This window comes from Electrophorus electricus, chromosome 22 (genome assembly GCF_013358815.1).
Source record: "Electrophorus electricus isolate fEleEle1 chromosome 22, fEleEle1.pri, whole genome shotgun sequence".
Taxonomy (NCBI): Eukaryota; Metazoa; Chordata; class Actinopteri; order Gymnotiformes; family Gymnotidae; genus Electrophorus; species Electrophorus electricus.
Window position 1 is genome coordinate 1,452,466 of NC_049556.1, and position 15,000 is coordinate 1,467,465.

A 15,000-nucleotide genomic window follows, 5' to 3' on the forward strand; every position below is an offset into this window, starting at 1 on the left:
ACTCCACAATGTCATAACGTCCTGTCTAAAAAACGACTTGATTGGGCTCCAATCCAAACCCTCAGCAAGAAGCAAGAGTCTCCCAACTTTCAGATATCTTCAGTGCCAGTGTTTTCCACCATGCCCTCTGACTGCCCTCTGTAGGTGTGTGATAGAATTCACGGCCTGGCCGTCCCTCCCTCAGAGACCTGGGAACACCGTCCCAATTTCAGTCTTCCAAATCCCCAACTTAAAGAGGCCTGGCTTTTCTACTCCTGATGAATATTTCAGGAGGCACGGCGCGGCGCAGAGACGTGCCGACCTCGTCAGCATGCTGCTCCTGGCTTGTTCTTTCTTCTGTGTGGTCTTCTGCTTGCTCTTCTGCGTGGTCTTCTGCTCGCTCTTCTGCATGGTCTTCTGCTCGCTCTTCTGCATGGTCTTCTGCTCACTCTTCTGCGTGGTCTTCTGTGTGGTCTTCTGCGTGGTCTTCTGCTCGCACTTCTGATCACTCGTCTGCGTGGTCTTCTGTGTGGTCTTCTGCTCACTCTTCTGTGTGGCCTTCTGTGTGGTCTTCTGCTCACTCTTCTGTGTGGCCTTCTGCGTGGTCTTCTGCATGGTCTTCTGCTCGCTCTTCTGATCACTCGTCTGTGTGGTCTTCTGCTCACTCTTCTGTGTGGTCTTCTGTGTGGTCTTCTGCTCACTCTTCTGTGTGGCCTTCTGTGTGGTCTTCTGCATGGTCTTCTGCTCGCTCTTCTGCTCTTTCCTCTGTCATGTTTTCTGTGCTTTCGGCTGAAGGACATGGTAACGTCACGTGACCTTCAGTCTGACAAAGGTGCTACATAAAAAAATTATGATGATGTCTTATTTAATGTTTATTGATCTTGCTATTATTATGGGTTAGGTTAAGAAAACAGCAATTCAATTTCTTACCTATGCGCGCACACACACACACACACACACACACACAGAGAGAGACAGAGAGTTTTATGTTTTATGCAAAATATGACCCCTGGTAATACAGCACACAGCAACAATGCTCTCCTCCAAAGCCAAATGACAAACTGCACAATATATTTCTTAGATTAGCAATAATTTCATATCTCAGAAGAACTCGTTAATAAAGAACAGATAAACTTAACAAAGAAAAATGAGGTCACAGAACAAAAACCTTCAAACTAGACATAAAGATAAGAAGTGCACACTACGTACTTAACACACATAACCCTACTGACAATGAAGTGCACACTACGTACTTAACACACATAACCCTACTGACAATGAAGTGCACACTACGTACTTAACACACATAACCCTACTGACAATGAAGTGCACACTACGTACTTAACACACATAACCCTACTGACAATGAAGTGCACACTACGTACTTAACACACATAACCCTACTGACAATGAAGTGCACACTACGTACTTAACACACATAACCCTACTGACAATGAAGTGCACACTACGTACTTAACACACATAACCCTACTGACAATGAAGTGCACACTACGTACTTAACACACATAACCCTACTGACAATGAAGTGCACACTACGTACTTAACAAGACACACAAGCACAAAATTTCAGGTTATACAAGGGTTGAGAAACAACAATTCCTTCAACAGCCAATGCCAAACAAATGTGTCAGCTGTTCTTGAGATGGAAAAAACCTTCCACTCTTCCAACATGGATGGACAGTCCTTGGAGAAGATCTTACCCCGAATGGACAGTCTTTGCTCTTGGAGATGAACTTAGCCCCAGTGGATAATCTCTGCTCTTGCAGAAGATATTAGCCCCAGTGGACAGTCTCTGCTCTTGCAGATGATATTAGCCCCAGTGGACAGTCTCTGCTCTTGGTGATGATCTTGGCCCCAGTGGACAGTCTCTGCTCTTGGAGATGATCTTGGCCCCAGTGGACAGTCTCTGCTCTTGGAGATGATCTTGGCCCCAGTGGACAGTCTCTGCTCTTGGAGATGATCTTGGCCCCAAAGGTTATTAAGCTCCCCTCTTGCATTGCAAGGCAGAGGTCAGCTGACTGAACCCAGTGTTGCTCTGACCAATGAAAGACCTGCAGGCGCTTTAATGAACATCGACTCTGTGACACCTATCTCTCAACTCCTGTAAACCACCTGTGGCAACAATAATTTCTATTTAGACATATTGGTGTGCTAAGTCTCCACCACACCCTCCAAGTTCTCGAGAACACCCCCAACACCTTTATCCCTTCTCTCCTCCACCTTAAATTCCCACACAGATGTGGTGATGTCCCCACTCAGATGTCCCCATCTGTCCCTGGCCTACTATTGTGCCAGTTGAATTTAGATCACTCATTCAGTGTGAGAACCTTGGATCAGACCCTGACATCAGGTTCATTATTAATAAAAACAATCATGTTATCAGTGTAAGCAGAGAGTGTAAACAGCTCATTTCATTTTGACGACAGGACGGCAGTGGTTCCATGTACAGCTGATCTGAGAACAGTCCTGCCTGATACCTCCAGTAACTAAAGTCAGTTAACACACTCCTCTCACTGACCATACATGCTACAGCCAACAAAAAACCTCCAATACTGAAATCTTCAAGCACCTTATGGAGTTACTGGTGTTTGATATGACCCAAAGCCTTCTTTTGGTCAAGAGAAACCAGGCTGTTACTTTCATCAAAAAGCTTACAGCAATCCAGAACATCTTACGCTAACAATGGTTTATCCATTATTGATCTAACAAGACTACAGTAAGACTGATCCATTATTGATCTGTCAGTTTATCCATTATTGATCTACCAGGAATACAGTAACACTGATCCTGGTGCACTAAGGTAAGACTTGAGCCTGTTTCTTGAACATTTCGGTAAAGTCTTATGATATGCGGTTAGAAGTGCAACTGCACTCTCAACTCTGCTTTTTTGCAGAGCAGTAGCTCTCCAGCCCAGTCCATTCATGACCCAGTGAAATCAGAAAAAGAACTTCAACACATTCACACCAAATACTCGTAAAAGTCAGAACGCTGGCCATCAGTGCCTGGAGACTGCTCTGTTCTGCTCTGTCCACCTTCAGCAGTGAGCTCAAATCCGAGTTCTGATCAACACGATCAAAGTCCAGTTCAACATCTAGTTAAGGGTCGTCCTTGAAGAAACAGCATGATCAAAGTGGCAACGTTCTGAAGTGTAGGGTACAGAAAGGATCTCTACATCATGCTTACGCATATCTGTGATGGCAGTTACTCTCCTAATCTGCCTCCTGTTCTGATGTTCTAGATTACAGGGATGACAGATTATGTGGAGAATCAGATCCTCCTGGAGCAATAAGGCATCATCTCAGCAAGGATCCTTCACCTTCACACAGATCTTCTCTGTTGAAGGTTCCCCATCAGAGGGTCGTGATTGTCAGACAGACCAAGCACACCTGTCACGTTCGCCCCTCCCTGGAGTCGCAGTTCCCACAGCTACGCCTTTATGTTTTGTTTACTTCCTGGTTTTGGTTTCCTCGTGTTTCCTTGTTTTGGTTTCTTTTGGTCCTGCCCCCAAGTTAGTTAGTTGCCTACCTGACTGTACCCACCTGTGTCGTATTAGTCTCTGTATTTAAACCCTGTGTTTGTGTTCAGTTGTCTACTCGTTCAGTAGGTTTCTGAGCCTTTGTTTAACTTTATCTGGTCATCTGGTTTGTTTGATCACTGCTTGTTTTTAGATTCCCCGCTGTGCCTGTTCTCTGTCTGTTTGGTTTATTTCCTGGACTGTGTTTTGGATCTTTGACCTTGGCTTGTATGTTGGCTACAAACTGTGGAATTCTCGTGTTCTCTAATAAAGCTGCATTTGCCTCACTGTGAGAGACTCCATCTCTGCACACGCTCAGAACGATATAGCATCTCTCTGTCATGACATGTTGCTGGCAGAGTACTGTTGACAAAGATCCTTGTTTGTGCCATCCTAAATGTCTATGATTGTATCAAAGCTTCAAATGATGCTTTTCCCACCCCACAGGTGTATCCACCTGTAATCCAGTATCTACCTGTAATCCTGTATTCACCTGGAATCCTGTATCCATCTGTAATCCTATATCCTCCTGTAATCCCGTATCCATCTCTAATCCTGTATCCACCTGTAATCCTGTATCCAGTTGTAATCCTGTATCCCCCTGTAATCCTGTATCCCCCTGTAATCCTGTATCCACTTGTAATCCTGTATCCACCTGTAATCCTGTAATCCTGTATCCCCCTGTAATCCTGTAATCCTATAATCCTGTATCCCCCTGTAATCCTCCCCCTGTAATCCTGTAATCCTGTATCCTGCAGCAGTTTCACAGAACAATACCAGTACGAAGGCTTGCTGGAAACACATGACATGCTCACCGTGACACAAACCCGAGTGGTGATGAGGAGAACTGAGAACCTTGCTGATGATTCTGCTAAAACGTGTGGACACAGATGTCAATAACACTGTTACTGCTGTTATTATTACCTTCTGTTATGTTTATTATCATTCTTCTTCTTCTTCTTCTTCTTCTTCTTCTTCTTATTATTATTATTATTATTATTATTAATGGTGGTAGTTCTGTAATTATTTTCTGAAGTTAAAATAATGTAAACATGCCTTGGAAATATTGTACTTCAGACAGTCATATATGCCAGTAAAGCCAGAGAGAGAGAGGAAGAGCGAGGGAGAGGATGTTTCTGGAACTGTCTTTCTCTGCAGGCATCTTTTACCTCCCAGCAGTCATCCCTTGTGCGCCTCTTCAGTTTCACACTCCAGTCGTCTGCACTCCCGTCTGCACAATGGGCGATTGTCATGGCGACGGGACAGGAGAGGTCGAGCCCTGGAGGACCATATGTGACCTCTGGCCCTAACAGAACCTCCCTGGGCTCCGACAGCACACTGCTGAGTGTGAAGTGTGGGGGGGGGGGCAAAAAGAGGGGGAAAGAGAGAGAGAAAAACAGGAAGAAAGGGACAGAGGTAGAGAGAAAGAGACAAAGAGAGAGAATTTTGGAATCAGCAGCATAATTCTACAGTAACCCAGTTGGTAATTGGCAGTAAACTTGGACTATGAAATATTAGCATTTCTGGGTTTCAAAGTAAATCTTCAATTATCAAGTAGGCTAAATCAATACTGAAAAGGTCTGTGTGAGTCAGAAAGGACAAAGTTTACTTTATGGAAAATTATAACCAGGCCACGCAAATGACAAACAGAAAACAGACCAAAAATTAATGGAGAATAATGACAGTCAACACAAACTCAAAATAGCCCAAAAATGAGGAATGGCACCATTTTAAAACAGCTATGTGGACTTCAATTCAAATGTGACATCTAGTCACATCTACATCTACGTGCTCAATATTAGCTCTAGTCACATGTACATCTACATGCTCTACGCTAGCTCTAGTCACATCTACATCTACGTGCTCAATGTTAGCTCTAGTCACATGTACATCTACATGCTCTACGCTAGCTCTAGTCACATCTACATCTACGTGCTCAATATTAGCTCTAGTCACATGTACATCTACATGCTCTACGCTAGCTCTAGTCACATCTACATCTACGTGCTCAATATTAGCTCTAGTCACATGTACATCTACATGCTCTACGCTAGCTCTAGTCACATCTACATCTACGTGCTCAATATTAGCTCTAGTCACATGTACATCTACATGCTCTACGCTAGCTCTAGTCACATCTACATCTACGTGCTCAATGTTAGCTCTAGTCACATGTACATCTACATGCTCTACGCTAGCTCTAGTCACATCTACATCTACGTGCTCAATGTTAGCTCTAGTCACATGTACATCTACATGCTCTACGCTAGCTCTAGTCACATCTACATCTACGTGCTCTATGCTAGCTCTGGTCACATCTACATCTACGTGCTCAATGTTAGCTCTAGTCACATGTACATCTACATGCTCTACGCTAGCTCTGGTCACATCTACATCTACGTGCTCAATGTTAGCTCTAGTCACATGTACATCTACATGCTCTACACTAGCTCTGGTCACATCTACATCTACGTGCTCTATGTTAGCTCTGGTTATATATACATCTATGTGCTCTACATTAGCTCTAGTCACATCTATGTCTATGTGCTCTACGTTAGCTCTAGTCACATCTACATCTACATGCTCTACGATAGCTCTAGTCACATCTATATCTACATGCTCTACATTAACTCTAGTCACATCTACATCTACATGCTCTACGATAGCTCTAGTCACATCTATATCTACATGTTCTGGTCATCTCTAGTCACATCTACATCTACGTGCTCTACGATAGCTCTAGTCACATCTATATCTACATGTTCTGGTCATCTCTAGTCACATCTACATCTATGTGCTCTACGATAGCTCTAGTCACATCTATATCTACATGTTCTGGTCAGCTCTAGTCACATCTACATCTATGTGCTCTATATTAGCTCTAGTCACATCTATATCTACATGCTCTACATTAGCTCTAGTCACATCTACATCTACATGCTCTACGGTAGCTCTAGTCACATCTATATCTACATGTCCTGGTAAGCTCTAGTTACATCTACATCTACGTGCTCTACAATAGCTCTAGTCACATCTATATCTACATGCTCTACATTAACTCTAGTCACATCTACATCTATGTGCTCTACGATAGCTCTAGTCACATCTATATCTACATGTCCTGGTAAGCTCTAGTTACATCTACATCTACGTGCCCTACGATAGCTCTAGTCACATCTATATCTACATGTTCTGGTCAGCTCTAGTCACATCTACATCTATGTGCTCTACGATAGCTCTAGTCACATCTATATCTACATGTTCTGGTCAGCTCTAATCATCTACATCTATGTGCTCTACGCTAGCTCTAGTCACATCTACATCTACGTGCTCTATGCTAGCTCTGGTCAGATCTACATCTACGTGCTCAATGTTAGCTCTAGTCACATGTACATCTACATGCTCTACGCTAGCTCTGGTCACATCTACATCTACGTGCTCTATGTTAGCTCTAGTCACATACATCTACATGCTCTACGCTAGCTCTGGTCACATCTACATCTACGTGCTCTATGTTAGCTCTGGTCACATGTACATCTACATGCTCTACGCTAGTTCTGGTCACATCTACATCTACATGCTCTACGGTAGCTCTAGTCACATCTATATCTACATGTCCTGGTAAGCTCTAGTTACATCTACATCTACGTGCTCTACGATAGCTCTAGTCACATCTATATCTACATGCTCTACATTAACTCTAGTCACATCTACATCTATGTGCTCTACGATAGCTCTAGTCACATCTATATCTACATGTCCTGGTAAGCTCTAGTTACATCTACATCTACGTGCCCTACGATAGCTCTAGTCACATCTATATCTACATGTTCTGGTCAGCTCTAATCATCTACATCTACATGCTCTGCGATAGCTCTAGTCACATCTATATCTACATGCTCTACATTAACTCTAGTCACATCTACATCTATGTGCCCTACGATAGCTCTAGTCACATCTATATCTACATGTTCTGGTCAGCTCTAGTCACATCTACATCTATGTGCTCTACGATAGCTCTAGTCACATCTATATCTACATGTTCTGGTCAGCTCTAATCATCTACATCTACATGCTCTACGCTAGCTCTAGTCACATCTACATCTACGTGCTCTATGCTAGCTCTGGTCACATCTACATCTACGTGCTCAATGTTAGCTCTAGTCACATGTACATCTACATGCTCTACGCTAGCTCTGGTCACATCTACATCTACGTGCTCTATGTTAGCTCTAGTCACATGTACATCTACATGCTCTACGCTAGCTCTGGTCACATCTACATCTACGTGCTCTATGTTAGCTCTAGTCACATGTACATCTACATGCTCTATGCTAGCTCTGGTCACATCTACATCTACGTGCTCTATGTTAGCTCTAGTCACATGTACATCTACATGCTCTACGCTAGCTCTAGTCACATCTACATCTACGTGCTCTATGCTAGCTCTGGTCACATCTACATCTACGTGCTCAATGTTAGCTCTAGTCACATGTACATCTACATGCTCTACGCTAGCTCTGGTCAGATCTACATCTACGTGCTCAATGTTAGCTCTAGTCACATGTACATCTACATGCTCTACACTAGCTCTGGTCACATCTACATCTACGTGCTCTATGTTAGCTCTGGTTATATATACATCTATGTGCTCTACATTAGCTCTAGTCACATCTATGTCTATGTGCTCTACGATAGCTCTAGTCACATCTATATCTACATGTTCTGGTCAGCTCTAATCATCTACATCTACATGCTCTACGCTAGCTCTAGTCACATCTACATCTACGTGCTCTATGCTAGCTCTGGTCAGATCTACATCTACGTGCTCAATGTTAGCTCTAGTCACATGTACATCTACATGCTCTACGCTAGCTCTGGTCACATCTACATCTACGTGCTCTATGTTAGCTCTAGTCACGTACATCTACATGCTCTACGCTAGCTCTGGTCACATCTACATCTACGTGCTCTATGTTAGCTCTGGTCACATGTACATCTACATGCTCTACGCTAGCTCTGGTCACATCTACATCTACATGCTCTACGGTAGCTCTAGTCACATCTATATCTACATGTCCTGGTAAGCTCTAGTTACATCTACATCTACGTGCTCTACGATAGCTCTAGTCACATCTATATCTACATGCTCTACATTAACTCTAGTCACATCTACATCTATGTGCTCTACGATAGCTCTAGTCACATCTATATCTACATGTCCTGGTAAGCTCTAGTTACATCTACATCTACGTGCCCTACGATAGCTCTAGTCACATCTATATCTACATGTCCTGGTAAGCTCTAGTTACATCTACATCTACGTGCTCTACGATAGCTCTAGTCACATCTATATCTACATGCTCTACATTAACTCTAGTCACATCTACATCTATGTGCTCTACGATAGCTCTAGTCACATCTATATCTACATGTCCTGGTAAGCTCTAGTTACATCTACATCTACGTGCCCTACGATAGCTCTAGTCACATCTATATCTACATGTCCTGGTAAGCTCTAGTTACATCTACATCTACGTGCTCTACGATAGCTCTAGTCACATCTATATCTACATGCTCTACATTAACTCTAGTCACATCTACATCTATGTGCTCTACGATAGCTCTAGTCACATCTATATCTACATGTCCTGGTAAGCTCTAGTTACATCTACATCTACGTGCCCTACGATAGCTCTAGTCACATCTATATCTACATGTTCTGGTCAGCTCTAATCATCTACATCTACATGCTCTGCGATAGCTCTAGTCACATCTATATCTACATGCTCTACATTAACTCTAGTCACATCTACATCTATGTGCCCTACGATAGCTCTAGTCACATCTATATCTACATGTTCTGGTCAGCTCTATTCACATCTACATCTATGTGCTCTACATTAGCTCTAGTCACATCTACATCTATGTGCTCTACGATAGCTCTAGTCACATCTACATCTATGTGCTCTACAATAGCTCTAGTCACATCTACATCTATGTGCTCTACATTAGCTCTAGTCACATCTACATCTATGTGCTCTACGATAGCTCTAGTCACATCTATATCTACATGTTCTGGTCAGCTCTAGCCCCCTTATGCGCCAACGCCCCTTAGCGGGCCCAAACTGGCATACTCAAATAAATTACTTGATAACATTGAATATTCTTAAAGTACAGTATATTTATCAACACAACATTTCTTAGGACTAATACATGCAACAGCATACTGATTTTCAGATGTCTACATGCATCCATTTGCCAGAAATCACACACTGAATACGCACTGTTTTTCGGGTAAATTTCCAAAACAAAATGCCTGCCCTTTTAAGTGGCCTTTTAAAACATTCTTCCGGTATAAGGTAAGTTCAGATTTTTTCATAGAAAATTCATTTACCATCAAAACAACTGTGTGACATGTTTAAATGGTATATAGCGTGTTAGTAAAGTTCTTTAATTGCGTGCATTCGGTTCCTTCATAAGCAAATTAAAACTACGCAAGCCTTTGGTTAACTGAAAATGCACGTTCCTGATGTAACAGTGTTCCTGAATAGAGCATTAGACCCCCCTTTTCTATTTTATATTGATTTCTATTGGCCATTGCAGTGCCATTGTCTTGGAGTGACAGCAATTCTCACCTATGTGTGAAGGGGGAAGGGGGCGGGAGGGTGACTGGCATTTACTGGCAGGTGTTTCCAAATGTTTCCAGGGCAAGCAGTGTGATTGGCAGCAGTTTCATCCAATAGAGGAGGCTTAGACGAAAACGTAGACCCCTCACTTGCCTTATTTAGTCATCACTGAAGCACTAACAGCACACAGTACTTTAAACATTAAAGTTTAAAGGTCTGCCTACTGTGTGCTGTTAGTGCTTCAGTGTTGTTAGCAGATAGCCTAGCACATGGGTTTGACGCTGTTTGGTGAAACCCATACAACCATAAGAATGATTTGATACTTTTGGACATCATGGACAGCAAGAGGCTTATTTTAGCAGAAGTTTATGTGGAGTTGTTTGGGTGCTGCTAGCATGGACTAGCTTGGCTGCTAGCATGGACTAGCGTTGATGTTTGCATAACAAATCACTGCTGGGAAATATTCATAATCCTGCTACAAATTGTAAGTATAAATGAGAAAGTAAACTATTTCTTTACAGTATTACAGCATTTACAGCATTTTCCCCAGCATTTACAGTATTAGCGACAGTATTCTCCCCTAATCATCCTAACAATGATGCTATGAAGTCGATATTGTTGTGGAACTTACTAAAGTAACTTACTGTGATGTTTTAGCAAAGAAACATGCAAACTTGATGTATAGTGATTGATGACTTTGTGTGCATTTGGAAAGGTTTTTGGACACTTCACAGAAGTCTAGGACACCTACTGGAAAACTGTGTAGCTACTTAGTCATTTCATGTATATGCTCAATGTATTACACAAGACGCTGGTGAATCAGAAAATGCAGAGTATGAGTGAAAATCAATCTCCAGCATCAATAGACACATTATACACCAAAAAAATCAAAGGTGTTTTATGTTTTTTTGATATTTTCTTCTGTATTAGATGAGCTCAAATGGAACCTAAATGATGGACAAATAATCTTGGATGTAAATGGATGTCTAGTCCCAAGTATCTACTTCAATTTGAATCCTGAATGATCATTGTGCTATGTGTACAATCTAGTGTTAAAGTGAACAAGTACAAATAATTCAAAAATGATCTTAAAACTGCCGATGCGTAATGGGGCTAGTCATCTACATTTATGTGCTCTGTGTTAGCTCTGGTCACATCTACATCTACATGTTCTATGTGGTCAAAGTAGAGGTTGCCATATTCAGTCTATAACAGTACATAGACATAATAAACTGTAAACAAAGCCACATTCCTGACCCAGTGACATAATTTGAGATATAATCTGAGACCCAGTGACATAATCTGAGATATAATATGAGACCCAGTGACATAATCTGACATATTAACTGTCCTCAGATATGTCATTACAGGCAGTAGTAAAATACTCAATATCTTAGATGCTAATGAATAATTAATGTTCATTAATAATTAATTAATCTGCAATAAATGAAGCGCTCAATGGAGAATCCAACAGTGACCATCAGCACTGACCACAGGGTGACGCTCCCAGCTCTTAGCAGGACACCAGGAGTGTGCCGTATAACACGAGTGTGTGTTCTCCCTGTCAGTCTCACTCTTCACGATCACATGGTCACAAGGCTGTGAAGCATTTTAACTGGAATTGTTGGATACAGAGGGATTATGAGTAATGTCAGCGAAATGTCACTGTGTGCTGAAGTCTCCCCAAAGACACTTCAAAGGTCCAGCTGACGGTGACTGGTCAGTAACACTGTTACTAGTACACACACACACACACACACACACACATGCAGATCCTGCAGTTCGCAGGACAAGCCATTAAAGGTCACTAAAAGTCGATGCGCCCAACAGCTCCCCACTGACTGCAGCCCAGACCACCACTCCATCCGCAGGCCCCCACTCACCCCGGCCCGTTCATCTGAGCTTCAGGTCTGAAGGTGGTATCGCAGGTCCTCCACACGTACAACACTGTCAGTGGTCTGAGTAACAGTGATGCACAACCAACTCATCATCCGCAGTGTGTACGCATTCATAGGAATGTAAACAGGACTGTTGATCACGGCATGGATGGAGTATTCCTGATATATTATGCCCTCTGTACACACACAATGGGAAGCCATCAGTTCATAAACAAGCCACACTGGTTTTATACATGTTACCATGGCACGGCAGCTGTCCAATTAAATGGTTTCCGGTTCAGTTGCCAAGTCAACAGGCCACTCCCACAACACGCCTGGCCTCACACAGTCTGCTCGCTTTCATTTAGTGAGTAATTACTGTTTCATTACGCCCACTGGCATGCACTCACACACACACACACACACTTCTGGGGCTTGAAGCAAGACATCTGACATGGATTAACGGGCCAGATGACCCAGGGTTACCACCACTCCACCCCTTACACACACACACACACACACACACACACACACACAGACAGACACGCAAACACACACACGCTTCTGGGGCTTGAAGCAAGACATCTGACATGGATTAAGGGGCAAGATGACCCAGGGTTACCACCACTCCACCCCTTACACACACACACACACACACACACACACACACACACACACACACACACACACACACACACACACACACACACACACACACAACACACACACACACAGAGAGATACTAGGCAGCATATTAAAGTTTGGGGTTTTTTTGCTACATTTGCTGAAAAACATGTTAATAATTCACACAGACGAATGTGTGTGTGTGTGTGTCAGATCATCTCCACATCAGTATTTACAGTTTGTATGTGTGCATCTGTGGATTGTCCTTGTGCTTGTCAGATAAAGGGTTGCTTGTTAATTACAGCAGTGTGATGAAATATTTGTGAGAAAGGCTCAATCCCAGGCTCCCTCCCCCCAAACACACTATTACACATCACAGAGAAGAGTTAATTAACCTGGTTCTGAACCCATTTTAAGTTCTCCACATGTCCTGGTCATGCCAGGGACTGTGTGTGTTTACGAGAGCTTCGCGCTGGTCGTTAACCTGTTGAGGGACAGGTGTGTGAAGTATGAGCCCAGACCTCAGTAATCCTGCAGTGAGGTTGTACTATACATGATTAACCAGTTATTAACCAGTTATTAATGAGTGATCTGTAATCTTGTATAGTGCAACCTGACGGATCGCTGTCGTGTTGAGGAGCTGTGGTCTCTCTCTGTGAAAACGTTGGTATTGTCACACACACTCTCATGTTCTTCATGTTTAGCTCAAGCTGGTCTGATGCACAGTAATGCCCTGCTGGGGTTCAGAGGCCCGCTCTTGGTTGGCATGGAGATGTTGGGTAAGTTGGGTATTTACTGGAAACACTGTACAGGGACACTACAGGACACATATGACACTACACTGTACAGGAACACTACAGGACACATATGATACTACACTGTACAGGGACACTACAGGACACACAGAATGACACTATACTGTACAGGAACACTACAGGACACACAAAATGACACTACACTGTACAGGAACACTACAGGACCCATATGACACTACACTGTACAGGAACACTACAGGACCCATATGACACTACACTTTACAGGAACACTACAGGACACATATGACACTACACTGTACAGGGACACTACAGGACCCATATGACACTACACTGTATAGGAACACTACAGGACGCATATGACACTACACTGTACAAGGACACTACAGGACCCATATGACACTACACTGTACAGGAACACTACAGGACACACATAATGACACTATACTGTACAGGAACACTACAGGACACACAAAATGACACTACACTGTACAGGAACACTACAGGACCCATATGACACTACACTGTACAGGAACACTACAGGACCCATATGACACTACACTTTACAGGAACACTACAGGACACATATGACACTACACTGTACAAGGACACTACAGGATCCATATGACAATACACTGTACAGGAACACTACAGGACCCATATGACACTACACTGTACAGGAACACTACAGGACACATATGACACTACACTGTATAGGAACACTACAGGACGCATATGACACTACACTGTACAAGGACACTACAGGATCCATATGACACTACACTGTACAGGAACACTACAGGACCCATATGACACTACACTGTACAGGAACACTACAGGACACATATGACACTACACTGTACAGGAACACTACAGGTCCCATATGACACTACACTGTACAGGAACACTACAGGACACATATGACACTACACTGTACAGGAACACTACAGGACACATATGACACTACACTGTACAGGAACACTACAGGACACACACAATTACAGTACAGTGTGTTCTGTGTTTGTTTGGTATCACTCTTTCTTATGTTTGCCTCCATTGGTCTTATTAAAGGGTCTTCTTTTGAATACATCCAGTCCTGAACTGCTAAAATGCTAAAGTTCATTGCCATCATAAAACAGTCAACTGCCAAAACTCTCACTGAATAAATCACTCTTTACAAAACCTAAACAAGTATTCGCCTAGTTAGACAGTTTTCAGATCAAATTCAGCCTTTGTTCAAAACGTTTACCAGTCTCATTCACCAAAGCACGTTTTGAAGTGTGATACACTTGTGATGCATAATCACAATAATAAGATAAGCACAGTTAAAGCACAGATGTCATGGCTTGCACACGTCGACTCACAATGGGCCGCACCTGCTGAAGAGCAAGACCAAGAGAGACAGAGTCGTCTCTGATGAAAACCAAGCAACTGTGATGGACCACGTTTTTGTTCTTGGAATGACAATGAGGAAAAGAGGAGAAAGAGTCCAACTCTCTCCCGGAATCATCCCAATCTCCCGGAATACTCCCAATCTCCCGGAATCATCCCAATCTCCTGGAATCCTCCCAATCATTTGCAGC

The 15,000-nt window shown here is 42.8% G+C and overlaps 1 protein-coding gene across 1 annotated transcript in view; it reads right to left on the reverse strand.

Moving 5' to 3' along the window:
• Positions 1-15,000, reverse strand: part of unc5da (unc-5 netrin receptor Da) — a 154,647-nt gene that overhangs the window by 7,848 nt on the left and 131,799 nt on the right. The window contains exon 12 of the mRNA XM_035521152.1: positions 4,684-4,855. Within this exon, the coding sequence (XP_035377045.1) occupies positions 4,684-4,855 (172 nt within the window). The remainder of the gene's footprint in view (positions 1-4,683; positions 4,856-15,000) is intronic.